This window comes from Suillus subaureus (assembly GCF_016647635.1).
Source record: "Suillus subaureus strain MN1 chromosome Unknown BJ212scaffold_5, whole genome shotgun sequence".
Taxonomy (NCBI): domain Eukaryota; kingdom Fungi; phylum Basidiomycota; class Agaricomycetes; order Boletales; family Suillaceae; genus Suillus; species Suillus subaureus.
In genome coordinates, this window is record NW_024538561.1 from 1,044,043 (window position 1) to 1,059,806 (window position 15,764).

At 45.5% G+C, this 15,764-nt stretch overlaps 6 protein-coding genes across 6 annotated transcripts; all 6 read left to right on the forward strand.

Annotated features, from left to right (window-relative positions):
• Nucleotides 1-308: 308 nt before the first annotated feature.
• On the forward strand, nucleotides 309-4,285 carry BJ212DRAFT_1477131 (uncharacterized protein; the record flags this gene model as incomplete). Its single annotated transcript, XM_041339494.1, has 18 exons — nucleotides 309-413; nucleotides 467-512; nucleotides 575-582; nucleotides 633-1,151; nucleotides 1,201-1,293; nucleotides 1,348-1,449; nucleotides 1,504-2,201; nucleotides 2,254-2,307; nucleotides 2,358-2,433; nucleotides 2,481-2,748; nucleotides 2,903-3,034; nucleotides 3,086-3,169; nucleotides 3,217-3,273; nucleotides 3,330-3,350; nucleotides 3,402-3,652; nucleotides 3,702-3,878; nucleotides 3,926-4,017; nucleotides 4,066-4,285. The coding sequence occupies 18 exons, from the start codon at nucleotides 309-311 to the stop codon at nucleotides 4,283-4,285; spliced, it is 3,003 nt and encodes a 1,000-aa protein (XP_041197123.1).
• Nucleotides 4,286-11,196: 6,911 nt separating this feature from the next.
• BJ212DRAFT_1477134 (uncharacterized protein) lies at nucleotides 11,197-11,643 on the forward strand (the record flags this gene model as incomplete). Its single annotated transcript, XM_041339495.1, has 3 exons — nucleotides 11,197-11,340; nucleotides 11,390-11,517; nucleotides 11,571-11,643. The coding sequence occupies 3 exons, from the start codon at nucleotides 11,197-11,199 to the stop codon at nucleotides 11,641-11,643; spliced, it is 345 nt and encodes a 114-aa protein (XP_041197124.1).
• A 1,390-nt stretch (nucleotides 11,644-13,033) lies between these two features.
• Nucleotides 13,034-13,273, forward strand: BJ212DRAFT_1263163 (uncharacterized protein; the record flags this gene model as incomplete). The annotated part of the gene is made up of 1 exon (XM_041330323.1): nucleotides 13,034-13,273. A coding segment is annotated over one exon (240 nt), but the record flags the coding sequence as incomplete, so codon positions are not given.
• Nucleotides 13,274-13,729: 456 nt separating this feature from the next.
• Nucleotides 13,730-14,191, forward strand: BJ212DRAFT_1208683 (uncharacterized protein; the record flags this gene model as incomplete). The annotated part of the gene is made up of 1 exon (XM_041329186.1): nucleotides 13,730-14,191. A coding segment is annotated over one exon (462 nt), but the record flags the coding sequence as incomplete, so codon positions are not given.
• A 273-nt stretch (nucleotides 14,192-14,464) lies between these two features.
• On the forward strand, nucleotides 14,465-15,208 carry BJ212DRAFT_1477136 (uncharacterized protein; the record flags this gene model as incomplete). Its single annotated transcript, XM_041339496.1, has 2 exons — nucleotides 14,465-15,046; nucleotides 15,095-15,208. The coding sequence occupies 2 exons, from the start codon at nucleotides 14,465-14,467 to the stop codon at nucleotides 15,206-15,208; spliced, it is 696 nt and encodes a 231-aa protein (XP_041197127.1).
• Nucleotides 15,209-15,211: 3 nt separating this feature from the next.
• Nucleotides 15,212-15,493, forward strand: BJ212DRAFT_1262965 (uncharacterized protein; the record flags this gene model as incomplete). Its single annotated transcript, XM_041330305.1, has 1 exon — nucleotides 15,212-15,493. A coding segment is annotated over one exon (282 nt), but the record flags the coding sequence as incomplete, so codon positions are not given.
• Nucleotides 15,494-15,764: the final 271 nt, after the last annotated feature.

The window sequence follows — 15,764 nt, forward strand, 5'->3', positions numbered from 1 at the left end:
CCGTGGCTATGATCTATTCGGTTAACGCGTCAAAGTTGCGTCAAAGGGGACTTGTCGTTGAAAGGGACCCTCATTCTCTGGTAAATTATACGCTAAAGACATTTTTCCTTTCTAAAGCTCCATGGAATGTGGCTGTCCTCGTACCACAGTCGTGCTAAATATAACCGAGGGAGAATGAAATCTGCATGTCGGTATCAAATTTATGCTCCGACACGCTATAGCCTCATTTCGGTTGCACTTCGGTATGTAAAGGCTATTGATTGGATTGATCAGTGTCAGATACCATCAGCATCCTCTGATCAGACAAGATGCTCACAGTGACATTGGTACGTCCATTCAATATCCGGGAGACTCTTCTAACATCGCCGATGGTGTACGCGCAGATTAGACATGGAGAGTCCACGCACAACGTGGTAAGGCTGAACTAGTGGTCCGGCGATACTCACTGATCGCGAGATCATTGCAGCTAGCTCTGTGGTCGGGCTGCACGGAATGTCCTCTCACAGAAAGAGGTGAGTGGTAATTCGAATGCGCCTTTAACTAACGAGCATCACGACTGATCTTAGCTAATCAGGGACGCAGGTAAGCCTTTCTACCGCCTCTCCATCAACCCAAGCTAAACCCGAGAACAGCAAGCACGCGCCGTAGGCGCATACTTCGCAAATACACAATTCACCAAGATCTACGCGTCTCCTTTACCCCGCGCACGGGACACAGCCCAAGCGGTACTAGACGCGCAGCCCACGCCCAAGCCTCCTCATGATTTCACCATCACCCAGATCAGAGAACAAAGTTTTGGAGCCGCAGAAGGGCATCAAACGTGCATACGGGAGCCAGGCAAGACGCTCGAAGCCCACTTTGCAGAGGACAAGTACCCGATTTTATATGAAAGCGAGAAACACGTGGCGTTTCCTGGTGGAGAGTCGGTGGAGGATCTGACCAGGAGGGCTGAGAGGGCAGTGAAAGAGGTTGTGCTTCCTCATGTGGTGAATGTTACGAGGTCTGGGAGGGACGAACATATCGCACTTGTGAGTCATGGGTTGTGTATTGCGCAAGTGGTGAGCGCAATTGTGAGATTGGGTGGGGGAACATGGAAGCGAAAAGGACCCATGGTTAATACGGCTTGGGTGAGGGTAGAGGTGCGGATTCAGGTGAGTGTAGCGGGCATTCATTATGAGGTGTTGCTCATGGATGGCTTAGGGTGGAATGCCCGTGGAAGTCGCAGACGACGAGGTTCCTCCGGTAGAAGTGACAGTGACGGACGAGGCCAGAGCGGATCACCTTGAAGGCCTTGTGCGTTGATTTCGTTTGTGATGTTCGACTGGCTGACGTGAACATGACTGACAGCTCGACGGAGGCCCACTTCTTGGCATAAAAGCGATTATGGGTGGAGGAGTGGTGGATGCAAAGAGCCCAAATGAGGCGGAGGCTATCGCGCAGACGTCTGCGGTATAGTAGAGCTTGGATATACATTACGGATGTTATGTAGAATAGAATTGCCAGTCACAGCTGCAGCCTGGATTAATGTTGCAACATGCACTCGTTAACATGGTGGACTTTGCTATGCACATGATCGGTACCACCTCATTATTTCCCGGTATCCAACATCCCGCACTTCCCAAGTTGAAGTTCCTGGACGTACCGTTGAAGCTTCGAAGCTTGCTCGGCTGGATTCGAATAAAAAAGGAAATCAAAACGGTGTCGTTGACATGCAGTGCCTGGAATTGGTTCATGTCATATTCTCACTTCCTACAGGCTAACCTAGTAGCAGACAAAATTCTAGTTTCTGTGTTCGGATCCTTGATTGTCATGCAGGGAGGATACTCATACATCCGCACGTTAATCTCCTGGCTGAGGCTCACTGTCAAGACAACCGCATTCAAGTCGTACAGAACTCTCCTCTCTGTTCTCCTGCGGATGATTCGACACTGTCAATTCGTCCTTAATGGAAAGGAGAGATCTCTTCGGGAACAGAGTCTAGCATTGAGCTCTCAGCTAGTGACCAACCAAGATGGGTTGACGGCTTCTGTGACCCTCGCCGTGCCGCGGTTACCTGAAGCAGCTGTAACAAACATTCAATTTCCAACTCCCGAGCTCAACCAAGGACCGGATGGCACGGCGTCTGGACAATCCTTTGATATCATTCTTACTCCCATTGTGCCTGAACCACAGGTCAGCCGATACGAGAGGAATGTACATGTGTATGCAAATCATGGTTGTCGAGTAAACTGCTGATCTAATTCATACTCACAGTCAAGACAAGGATGAGTCATTTGAGATTAAGAAAGGTCCTTTGGACTGTTCCGAGTAAGCATGTTAATGTGAGAGCTAACGACAAGATTCAAATGGGTTCGTAGGGAGCTTGCTGTGGTAGCAGGGTGGGAGCCGCTCACGCACCCTGAAGGGGCTTTGTTCTTCTACCACCTATATAAAGTGTGTCTACCACCCGCTTCTAATGGCTTGACTCATCGCCCCACCAGAGAGTTTTCACTGACGCTAATGTTCGAAACCCTGAAACGGCTGTAAGGATAGGCAAAGCTGTTGAGAAAGCATACGAAGAAGCGCGCAACGCAAACATCTTCTTGCACCCATCCATCGAGCTAGTGTTGGAGCTCATAGAGAAGGATAGCGAAGAGTGTGGCTACTATTTTGTTGATCACGAGAAGCGTGTCATTTTCTGGTTTCAAGACCACAAATCCGATGTGCTCATGTGTAACATTCGCGGTGTAGAGCGCAAAAGTCATGTCAGTGAGTTCTTTCGTAAATTACTTTCCATTTAAGCATTTGTGATTGTGTTACTGTCAGGATATGCACTAGAATCACAGTATTGGTCCGTATGACTTTTAGAAGTAGGCATCTCCCCTTACATGGTCGGAATAAATGTGCTCACACTTTGCTGCAGCTCCCTTGTACCTCCTGCGATTTACATATCACGGATCCGACAGGAGACACGTCGAACTATTTCCAAACAAACGCTCCCTTCCGAAAGATGTTGTCATGGAACTCAAAGAAATTGTCATGCATGCTCACGCAGGTGAGTAAGACTAGTGAGTGTTTTGTTCCCTACAAGATTGACTTGTGATAGAAAATATCACTTCTGAGACCTGCCTGGCCCCTTTTGCTGCGGATGAGGTTGCAAGTATGCTCAGCCTTGTGGATCTTCTCACGAGTGAGTCATCTTCTGATGTGGGAGGTCGTTGTTGATTATCTTTTCAGACAGTGATACCAATGACAGTACTCACAAGGCGCGTGAGCATTCAGTGTGGATCGTCGGTAAATCTAATCGCGAAATGTTAGCTTGTTGCTTCTGATACGCTGGCTTATTTCAGCTCGATTGATGAGACTTTTCTGTAAGCTCATCCCAGTGGTCTACGAATCCTCCTTCCTGATTTATTTGCTAGGCAACGCCAAGTTTGTGAATTTTTGTGGGCAACCAGGTGCTCGACTGAACGTAGACCAATCATTATACCGAGAATCCATCACCCGCTCGAGAAGGATTTTTCTTCGTCTCATGAATGTAATGCTGTTTGGATCCCCTGATGCCCAGAGCAAGGCTCTTCACAGGATATGGGTCGACGATACCATCGTTCAGCCACGGTGGAAGAATTTTATTGATAGGCTCACTACTGAATGGAATGGGTATACAATATTCGTGAGTTATGTTTGCTTTATATTGTTTGCGCAATGAATGACTATCGCAGTCTACTGTGATGCTTGCTGTTGATATCAGCTTTCTTGGGGTCTCATTTGTCCAGACTCAAACGTCTGCGATCATTCTAACATATCTGTCTACCCTCTGCGCTATGGGCTCGTTACTGGTCTCACTGATCTTGGCTGGACAAGTTAATGACAGCCGGCGAGGCTCTGCCGAAGCCGTGGTAAGTTTCTTTTCGATTGTTTGATCTGTATTTTTTTACGTGTACAGGCCTCTTTCATGGTAGGAATGTCGCATTCTATGCTCGGCCTTGAGAGCCTTGCCCTCATGCTCAGCCTACCGTTTGCTCTTTTGATTTGGGGGTGCGTTTCCAGTTATATCCAACAGGTTAGTAGCTCATTCTTTGACAGAATGGTGTTCTTTGCTGTAGCATTGTCCACCTTGATCTTCCGCACATCTGGCGTTGTCGCAGTCTCGATTACATCTCCGGTTTGGGCCGCCGTATTCATCCTTGTAACGTGGCCTGTACTGGCTGCCAATGATATTCACATCTCTCGCTTGAGATCCTGGATCATAGAACATGTGTCTATTACTGATTCGTCTGCAGTTGCCACCCCGTCTCTTGTCTAGAGCTTTCGCTTTTTGGTGGGCGCGTGCAGTTGTATCTGATGCTTCGGTTGATGTATGCGACCTCACGTTTCCTCCTGGATATTGATACACAGGACATGGTTTGCACTACATTAACGTTCATTACTAGGGCGCTCTCACGTATTGTATGTTCTACATAATCAATATAAATATACTAGCTATAGAATTATGCGCGTGCGAAATCAGTCATACAGCAATACTTAGAGTCTGTTCGGATAGGTTCAAATTTGCGCAGCTAGACAAAATTTCAAATCTCCAGTTGCTTTGTCATCATCAGTATTAGTGTGACATATGTGACCATCGATAATCAATATCAGTAAAATATGCCCGCAACCCGATCCTCTACTACTCGTTCTCGTTCTCGTCATTCTAAGGGTGGTCGTGTGTATCTCATGGCACCCAGGAAGAAAGCTTCTGCAAATTCAGGTACCCAGAGTCAGGAACCAGAGCCAAGGTGTATTTGGATGCCAGCAGATGAAGCACACCTCATCACCTACATCACTCACAACTGTGCTAAAGGTGGCAACAGACTGAATTTTGACAAGACATTTTGGACTCAGGCTGTGATTGGTATTGCTCAATCTATGACTGCCAGTGCTCCCAAGACAGCTGATTCCTGTGCAACAAAGTGGTCCCAGGTACATCATATGTTATTGTCATATACCAGATATTAGTACTGATAATAAACTTCCAGCTTCGCGCCACATATAATGTTGTTAATAGAGTTGCACATTATTTGGGTGTGGCATGGAGTGCAGAGCATGGTGCTGATATCACAGCCAAATCAGAGGGACTTTGGGTGGATGTTATTAAAGTAAGTACCAGTATTTTTTTTCACCCTCTGCCACTAACACTGTTTAATTTAGAGTATCCCAGCTGCCAAAATTTCAAAAATAAAGGCTGGGCACCCTATAACTCCTTGCATAAGCTCCTGCCTTCAAAGGTGGTTGGTAGCAGTGCCTTCCACCCTCTCATGCAACTTACTACCAGCTCATTGACTCCTTCTACCAGTGCTGCTCCCACAACCTTGAACTTCAATCAGGTTGATGCACAGGAGCAGGAGCAGATGCTCACAGACCTCGAGAATGGCACTGGTGAAGCAGCATTGAGTATCCTCACACCACTGCCCCCTCCCTTCAATGCCACTCAGCAAGCAACTTTCTCCCCCTCCACACTGGGTACAGGTATGAGCCAACCTGGATCAAAGGCCACGGGTAAATGCAGAGCTGAGGGTGATGACAGTGCAAGAGCCCTTGCCCGCCCTTCGGGCTCTACCAAGTCACCCACAGTGTCCAGCAACTCTGTGAAGTCCACACGTATCAGTACCCCTCAAGCATTTCAACAGATGGGTTCACAGATGTGTGACCTTAACTCATCATTCAGTGTTGTGGCAAATGCATTGAAAGATCGCACTGAACACACGATCACGCACTCTGTAAATCCTATCCCTATGCACAGGGAGAAGGCTATCTCTCATTTACTAACAGAGGGTCTAGAGGATGCCCAAGTAATTGCGGTCATGAAGCAGTTCAGGCAGGATGACTCCATCACAGACTCTTACTTAGCTATTGTTAACGCTAAGGATAGTATATGCCAAATGTTTTTTCAGGACTTAATCAATAGTTAGAACAATTTTTGTACTAGGTACAAATACATTTGATTGTGAGCACTACAAATATACACTAGTACAAGTCAGTTGGATACTCCTCCACATATGACTCCCCCCTCTCCCATCTTACAGTAGTGTAGTCCTCCCACATTTGGAGGGCAATGTCTTTGCAGCATTGATGTGAGCAAGTGTGCACCTCATCAGTGGGAGGGCCTTGAGTGAGTGTGCCAGTATCATGTGGCTGCTGGCCATCCAAGTCGAGATCAATCTGATGGTAGTCCAGCATGTTGTTGGGGTCATGAACATGGATGACATTGTGCACTAGACACAATGCTGGGGGGATGCGAGCTTGCACGGATGTATCGTAGTGAGGGGGGAGGAGGAGAATCTGGAAGTGATTCTTCAGAATACTGAAGATGTGCTCAACAATGTTTCAGAGCATGGCATGGCATAAATTAAATAACTCTTTGTAATCACATGGTCTAAATAAATATCAGTACAGATGTATGATAGAAGGGGGAGTACATATGTGAGACGGCCATGGCCCCATTCAGTGAGATGATAGCGTACTCCCTGATAGGGGATGAGTAGCTCATCACACACTCCAAAACCAGCATCCACAAGATAGTACTTACCCGCAGGGATATTAAAATCCTTAATGTGAGCGTCATGATATAAACATGCATCTGCTGTGGATCCCTCCCAGCTGCTCAACATGTACATAAATGACATGTTGAAGCTACAAGCAGCCAGGCAGTTTTGGGTCAGACTGCCCTTATGATTGCGAGTGGCATCACGATCTTTGGCAGGGGGATGGCATGCAATATGAGTGCCATCAATAGCACCAATGGTGTCAGCAAAATAGGGGTAAATTTTCGGCTTCTGGAGAATTTCCAGAGGTGTGGGATTGTCTGTGTCAGGCAAGTGGACATATAAGGGATATATAGGGGGAGAGGTGAATGCATTGAGAATCTGTTTATAATATCTTGATAAAAATCAGCATATCTATCAATAAAATGAAGGAATGACACACTTTGATATGGTATCATTGGAACGTTGAAAGCGCTCACCAACATGGCACACAGAGAGACCTGTGACACTTGTGTACAGGAATATGGCGAGCTGCTCCTCCAGCTGGACATATCTGGAATTTTTGCATCCAGAATCACAAAGTAAATTCAGGAGAACATAGAATACATGCTGCTGCACTCCAAGTTCACATCATATACAATCAGGATGTCCGTTGAGTAATTCATTGACCCATCCCATCCCTGTCAAAGCAGAAGTATGGTAAGGTTGCTTGTTAAAGTGAGTATCAGAGTAAGAATTAAGGGTCTCAGTAGCAGCATTGAGCATGATGTTGACCAGACAAATAGCACCAAAGTACATTTTCTGTATCCACTCCAGCTGGAGTATATCCAGCTCATCGGTGTTGACCACAGTGCTGCCATTGAGACTCATTATTTTCATCAACAACAGTAGTGTTGTCGTATTCTGGCGGGTCAACGTCAGGGTTGTGCTTGTTGGATGACATTGTGGGTGCACAAAGGCTGAAGGGTGTGTGTTATCGATACATATCTGATGTCACACTGATATCGGATATTCAAGGGCTGATGATGACAAAGCAACTGGAGATTTGAAATTTTGTCTAGTTGCGCAAATTTGAACCTATCTGAACAGACTCTTACCCTTGAGGCCTTGAGGTGTGGAACTGTGGGGAAAAACTGGATGGTACCAGTTAGTGTTCAAAAAGTCCTGGAAATATTGGAAAATATTACTTGGATAGCAGACACCAGATAACCATCTACTCCCGCAGAGCACGGACTCCGGAGTGGATGCGAACATTTGGGTACTATGTACAAAAAGTTGACACCATGTTGAGACGTGGAATCAATCCACTTCTACTCTCCTGACATGGTGCTTGCCATGGCCCTACAGTATTTTCCAGAGGTGCGTTTTGATAACAAAGACATAGAACTCAATTGGGACGCTAGGTTTCTACGTTCCACCAAGAACAAACAATCCCCGCATCCCTTTGTGACACATCCTCTTTAACGAGAGTACTTTGCTTTTTGGCACTCGGACGCCCTGATCTGGAAGACCACTGGGAGTCACTGCAATCCAAACAAGGATTTGAGGACGTGAGGAAAAGGCTATGCTCTATCTTGTCCAACACTATCTCTGTAGTAAGTTATTCAACTCTGCGAGTTCAAGTGCTGCTGACATAGTCGAAATTTCACAAGGTGAGCCTGCTTCTCGCAGTTGTGTTTTCGTGTCTACAGGTTCTCCTGTGCCATACTTCAACTATTCCTCACCTGCACCCTATTTCCTGCTCTTTATGTCGCTCATGCTTGCCATGATTGCAGTGATGACATCTGGTTTGATCATGATTCGCTGGCTACACACTGATCAATGGTGGACCCAAGAAGTAAGAGTATGTTTGCTTTACCTATGATATCAGCTGACATCTTATCAGCAACTCAGGTTGGGTGGCTACTTCCTCTTTTCCTACCTGCTATTGATTATCATGCCCATATTATTTGTTGGCCTGTCCCTGAATTGTTTCATATTCAGTGAGCTCCAGTAGTTCAGTGCTCCTTCTGGTTCCTTATGTACTTTTTCATCTGCAGTGATGTTGATAGCAGGCTTTAACTTCCAAAATACTGTCTGCTGCATCTTTGCTGCGCTCTGGCTAGTTATATATGTTATCTGCATTGGAACAATATTGATGGAATTTGTGTGGAGGTATGTGAAAGACCTTAGATTGCAATGATCCAGACACTGCCAGGAGTTTCTACTTACTTTTCGCCTATTTACCATGTTGGAACCTCTAGCACTTATGTGGATGTACAATAAAATTGTCAGGATGGACAACACTCCGGCAGATGGTTTGTAACAGTGGAGGAGTATTGCTTTTACTTCAAATATACCAATATTTACTTCAAATAGTCAGATTACTGGTGCGAGAGCAATTATGATGTGTCAGAATTCTTTTGTCTATGTGGGCATTCTTCGATATACACTCATGAATCGAGCCGGGTGATTAATGGGAGCCTTGATGCTACAGTCAAAACACAGGAGACAGTTTAAGTAGTGTGGTTTGTTTTGATGGGCATGCTGCTGTGGCACTGGGGCAGAAAAGAATTGGCCTTGTGGCAAGATCATCTGAATCCTGGAGGGGGTTGGGCATATCACTTCAGTGAAGTGCTTGTCAGTGACTGTTTTAGCTATAGGAATCTACAGCATAGCAATGCAGTGACCAAGGCTAAAGATCCGGAAGTGGTTTGAGGGTGGTTAACACCTTACACTGGTATTGAGGGCGGTTGACACCTTGCACTAGTCTGTTTTCTCACCACCAGCTCCACCACAGGACCTTCAAGAGATGACACCCAGTGAGAACTGGCCCTCACCATATCGACATAAAATGATGGATATATTTATAAATATTGTCAAAGCTACACAAATCGTGAATTTAACATATTATCAAGAAAGATGACGCACATTGTGTTGATCAAACAAAGCAAACACAATTTTGTCAATGTCTTGCACATTTGGATCAATCAAATCAATCAATCAAGATGATGTGAACACAATGAAATTTGAATCACCTGTTCATGTTGCTTTTAACTTGATAACTGTGTACATGTCATATCCCATGATCCAGACCCATGTTCCATCATATTCCCACGCCTTCCGAGCCTACATCCGGACCACACTTTATATCCAACTCATTCCCAGATCCCCTTCCACTGTGTGCTCCACACCTCAGCAGGATCAACTATGCTCCGGATTTACCCCTGAGCTCTGGACCATCGGATCTCCACTGCTAGCCTGATCCATACAACCCTATCCTGTCCACCCTATGCGCACTCCATCCAGCAAGACATCTGGGCTTCACCTCGTCTCAGGTTCTGGACTATATCCACCTTCTCGTATTCTGATCCTGTATCCACCTTGTCTTCTGGATCCCCAGATCTCTGGATATTAACTCCGGACCTATTTCCACCCTCTGTCCGATATCCTGCACCTATCCCCATTTAGGCATTCTCTGCCTTCCGGCTTTCAGTTACCTCTTGTTCTGTCTTGCTTACTGATCCTTGTATGAGTCCTCATCTCCGAGTTCATTTACTTATGTTCCGACTTACTTACTAATGTGTTTCCACATGCTCGTACATAGCCTTGCTCCTTTGCTTACTGATCCCCTCAGATATTGTTCAGTATATAACCCCTGTAGATACTCCTGTAGTTCCTTAGTTTGAATATCAACTTAGACTTGCCCAATCCTCTCTCAGACTTTGGTCCACCTAAGTCTGTCCTACCATCAGGCCTAGGGATTGATTCCCTAGGCCGGAGCTCCACCTTCCGGCACTTACCCTCTTTCCAGACTTAGGTCCAATCCCTGTCTCTCCAACTCTACCTTAGAGTAGTCTACCTCTGTTTGTTTCTACATTGGATGAAGTCCAATGTAGCCCCTATTCCTTCTGGACCTCTGGACCTCCTGTCCCTCATACCTCCAGGCATCCTGTCCTTTGGACATTCTGCCCTCCGTACCTTTGGACATTCTGCCCTCCGTACCTTTGGACATTCTGCCCTCCGTACCTTTGGACATTCTGCCCTCCGTACCTTTGGACATTCTGCCCTCCGTACCTTTGGACATTCTGCCCTCCGTACCTTTGGACATTCTGCCCTCCGTACCTTTGGACATTCTGCCCTCCGTACCTTTGGACATTCTGCCCTCCGTACCTTTGGACATTCTGCCCTCCGTACCTTTGGACATTCCATTCTCCTAACCCTTGGACATCCTATCCTCCTGCCCTCTGTACCTTTGGACATCCTGTCCTTCATACCTCCGGATATCCTGTCCTTCTGTCCTCCATCATCCTGTCCTTCTGTCCTCCATCATCCTGCCCTCCTGTCCTCCTGTCCTCCTGTCCTCCAGACCTTTGGACCTCCTATCCTTCCACCCTGTTTCCTGTAGAAGTATTACCTTACAGTGGAAACTCTCCTGAGCACTTCCTGCATTCCTCTGAAACTCTCCCACGCTCCTCCGGACGTTTCCCACGCTCCTCCGGAAGTCCTCTAGTGCTCTCCAGCAGAGTAGCCAGCCTCTGGAAGTCCTCCAGACTTCGTTGGACCATCATCGGACTTCATATGAAATGAAGGGCACATACTCAGGTAAGGGGCACAGTGTATGAGCTGAGGCCAAGCCCCTCTGAGCCAGTCTCTCTCCCCCTTGAGCAACATGGTTCTTAACAGTACGCGTATGTCCTTACTTTCAACTACGATGTCTTCATCTCAGGCTGATATTGTTAACTGCACCGACAGTGTAGATTTCTGCGACAATGTTATTGTTATGGAAGTCAACAATCTCCTAGTAGGATGGCTGGCATATGAAATAAAATTCACGCCTAAAAAACCAGGCCCTGTGGTAAGTAGACACATATCCAATTGGTTGTATGCTAACAATTCTGCTATAGAAACTCATTATTCATCTTAAAGATGCTGTCAAATTCATGCATGTTGAAGAACCCACTGACAGTGAGGCTGAGTTGTTGTTTTTGAGCAATGGATGGAAGAGGGCCCGCAAGAACAAGAAAGTCAAGATGTAAGTATTTTGAATGTTATCATTCCATCCACCTACTAACTTATTGACAATAGCTCTGTTATTGATGCAAACATGATCACAGAGGGTCTCACAGCTCTCAAAATCACATCTACCAGTTCTGAGTAGGAACAATTTTATTTTTGTTTAAATCTCAAATTGACATGAAACATATCTACAGTAGTACCTCATTCCATGCGAATCCTGTATGATTGGTCAGAATCAGGGAGCCTCCAGCTGCTCCTGTGCGTGTCATTCCCAAACACAAGTTTGGTGATGACAACAAACCATGGCCACCTGTTCGCCCTTGCCACACTCTTGGGATATCAGGACAGATGAAAGAATGAACCTGTTTGAGATGGTCAAAGCCATTCCTGCTGCTGTTGCCCCCAACAAAACAGACACTTAGAACGCTCTTTGCAGCTCTTGTGTTTGTTTTGCTACTAAGGCTTTTGCATGTGTTTCATTGCAGTTTTCACTTCCACTCTTGCATTTGCATCTTTGTCATATTATAAATTACACACCCTGTACTAATAGCTGTTTGTTGTTGCTGCATACCATTGTAATAAGAATATGTTGCTGGTTGAAAAAACTGTTTGCTATCAGTCACAATTGTACACATTGATCCAATCTGTTGAAGTCTTTGCATCCAAATAATACCTATGCCACCAAGGGAAGAAGACAGCACTGAGTACTGGTGTGTCTGTCAGCTCTATTGCCATGGATTGTGGAGACAGCTACACTCTCAATCTGCATGGTACCAGCACCTGCAAAAGGCTCCCACTGAGGATGAGAAAACTGCCATATGTGCAGCACATCTTTCAGACAGATTTTGAGCATCAGTAGCTCTGCCAGCTGGCCCATCTTCATCAAACCAACTAAATAATGACTTTGATAATTTGGATCACCCCGAGCCACCTCAAAAATGTATGCATGATGATGCAGAGGTATATTTCAATTTGATTGTCTAATGCTAGAGCTAGATAGTGATCTTATTTCACAGGTGGATTTCGAAGATTTTCCACCTGATGACTCTGATCTCAAGGTGCCTCCAGATGTGCCCTGTATGCCCCCAGATGATGAACCTCACCTACCCCCAGACAATGAACCTTGCCTGCCCCCAGATGAACCTCATAGCAATACAGCCCCAAATAATGGATGTTACCATCCCCCAGATGAACCTCACCTGCCCCCAGATGGGCTGCCTTGAGGTGAAGACCATCCATTTCCCCCAGAACCTCCCACTCCACCATGGCAAAACCCTCTGAAAGCACTTGACTTTGATCAGCTCCTGCAGTCTGCTCAACTTCTGCACCTTCAGCATGACATGGGGGTCATCTGTGCTCTCCAACAAGCATCTCTTGATGATGAAGTAGGGCTGACTGGAGAGGATTTGGAGCAGCTATGAAACCCACCACAAACATCATGTCACATCGACAATCTGTGCGACGAACTTGCCATCTCGATGTTTTTAGCCCTTTAGCATTCATCTGAAGCAGCATACTTGAACATATGAGCTGCTGTCAAGAAATGTTACCCTGATTCAGAAGTCCCAAGCCTTCACTGCATCAAGAAAATGATTGCAGACCTCACCAGTATCAAGTCCATAATCAACCACAGATGTATTAATTCCTGTGGAGCCTTCATTGGCCTGTGGGCTGACCTTGATGCCCGTCCAACATGTGGGGAGCCATGTTATGACCAGAAACAGCTTCAATGGAGTCATGGTCATACAAAGGTTCCCTGTGCTGTTTTCTAGACCATTCCAATTGGTCCACAGCTACAGGCACTCTGGCATGAACAAGGGAGCATGAAAAGCATGAGATACAGGAACAAATGGATGCAACAAATATTTGATGAAATCCATTGGAACAATGGCTTCATTGATGCATATGATGATATTCTCACTGGGAGTGCTTATCTTGATGCAGTCAGAGTGGGGAGAATCAAACAAGGAGATATGGTTCTGTTGATCTCCATCAATGGCACATAACTCTATGAAAGCAAGATGCCTGATTGCTGGATTTATATTTGGATCATTGTTGACCATTCTCCAGAGCACCATTACAAGAAAAAGCATGTACTTCCTGGCGGCGTCATTCCTGGTCCCAATAAGCCCAAATACATCCAATCATTCTTGTATCCAGGCTTTCATCATCTTGCCTCAATTCAGAGAGCAGGTCTGCATATTTGGGACACCTGGAGTGATGTTGTCTTCATATCCCATCTGTTTCTTGCACTTGCACTTGCCAATGGCCCTGGACTTCTCTGCATGAGCAGCCTTGTCGGGCACACAGGAAAGAATGGTTGCTATATGTACTGTGGTTTGAAAGGACAATGCAAGCCACATGCCTCTCAATACTACCCTGTCCTACTGAAGCCGAACAATTACACCATTGCAGGTTGCACACATGATGACATTGACATTGCCAATCTTTCACAAGGCACCTCTGCACACTATGTTGAGAATCTCCATATCATGATGGCATCATGTACTCAAGCCCAATATGAAAGAAACCATTTAGATACAGGTATTGTTGGTCCCAGCATCCTCCTTGGACTCGAACTGGATCACATTCTGGGTGTACCTGAGTGCTTCTCCTCTGAGATCATGTATTTCTCAGGCACTAACATGGCATCACTGTATACAGATCTTTGGCAGGGTGTTGCAGACTGTCATCCAGTTACTGATTCTGTTCAAGACTGGGATTGGGCAGTGCTCGTTGGTGATGTATGGGAGGCTCATGGAAAATCAGTTGCTGCTACGCACCTGCATCTCCCTGGCTCCTTTGATGTTCTCCCTCGAAATCCTGTTGAAAAAATCAATTCCTTCTACAAATCACATGAGTTTATCACTTGGCTCTTTGGTATTGGCCCTGGTTTGCTTTATGGTGTCCTCCCTGACAGATATTTTTGACACTATTGCAAGTTTGTACGTGGACTCCACATCATGAGCCAGTACTGTATCACACCTGCAGAAGTCATTGATGCATGTGTTTCCTTTGCCGAATGGGAGCAGGAATTGGAGGAAATGTATTACCAGCATTGTATTGACAACATTCATTTTATCTGTCCATGTGTTCACCTCTCAAATCACATCACACAAGAAGCAACTCATGTTGGTGCTCCCAGTTGCTCATCCCAATGGCCTCTCGAGCAGACAATCAGGGACATCAAGTTCAATTTGTGCCAACCATCCAATGCTATGGCTAACTTCACTGAGATCTGTGTTCTTTGTTGTCAGGTAAATGCTCTCAAGGCCATCCTCCCACAGTTTGACACCAACGACAATCTACACCCACATGGCTCATTCAATGTTGGTGATGGATATGTTTTGCTTCATGGTTGGGATAAAAAGCCTCAGCAAGCTCATGGTCTTGAGGCTGCTATTATTTCAGATTTCCTTCATTGTCCTGCACCAAAATTCAGATGGTGGTCATGTCTTCGACTTCCCAATGGCCAAATTGCCTGTTCCACTTGGAGAGAAAAAGAATCTTCTGCTGAGAATGTCCGCACATCTCATAATGCCAAGGTACTTATTTCTACCACTGATGTAGACTATCTGACAATTCAGCATTAGTTCCATGTTCATGGTATTGACTGTTTCGGGGAAGTTCAGTACTTCATGCAACTTGCAGTAGAGGACAATGAGCCAGAAGATGTGGATGATGAATTATACAACATGGATGAATGACATCATCTCCGATGGGAAAATATTGCCCTTATTTCCATTTACTCACTACCAGATGCACAGCTCCTTGACTTCTCCCATGGAACTGTATGGTCATGCATTCATGAAGGTGACAATGGCCTACAAATTATCAACATTAAAACAATCAGGGCAGTTGTTGCTATGGTTCCACATTGCCCCACTCTACCTTCCGGTATCACCAAAAACAGATTTTTCATGGTAGAGAAAGCTGGGCTTGATGTTACACTCACTGGTGTCAAAGTCGAAGTTGATGTACAAGATGAATAGCACTTGAATTGAAATTGCTGTATGTTTTTGTGAGCACATGATAAGATATTGGCAATGTCGATAATATCAAATACAAACACTTCAGCAACTATGATATTCACATCTTTCCTTTAGACCTTTACGACTTTTATGCCTACTGAATATGCTCCCAGACACTCCACAAATGCAGCATCATAGGCCTCTATTTTCAAATCTGCTTGAACCAAATGATACTTCTTACTTTCCAGATCTCCGGTGCACTCACAATGGGAGGGCAGATTCACTGTCACCA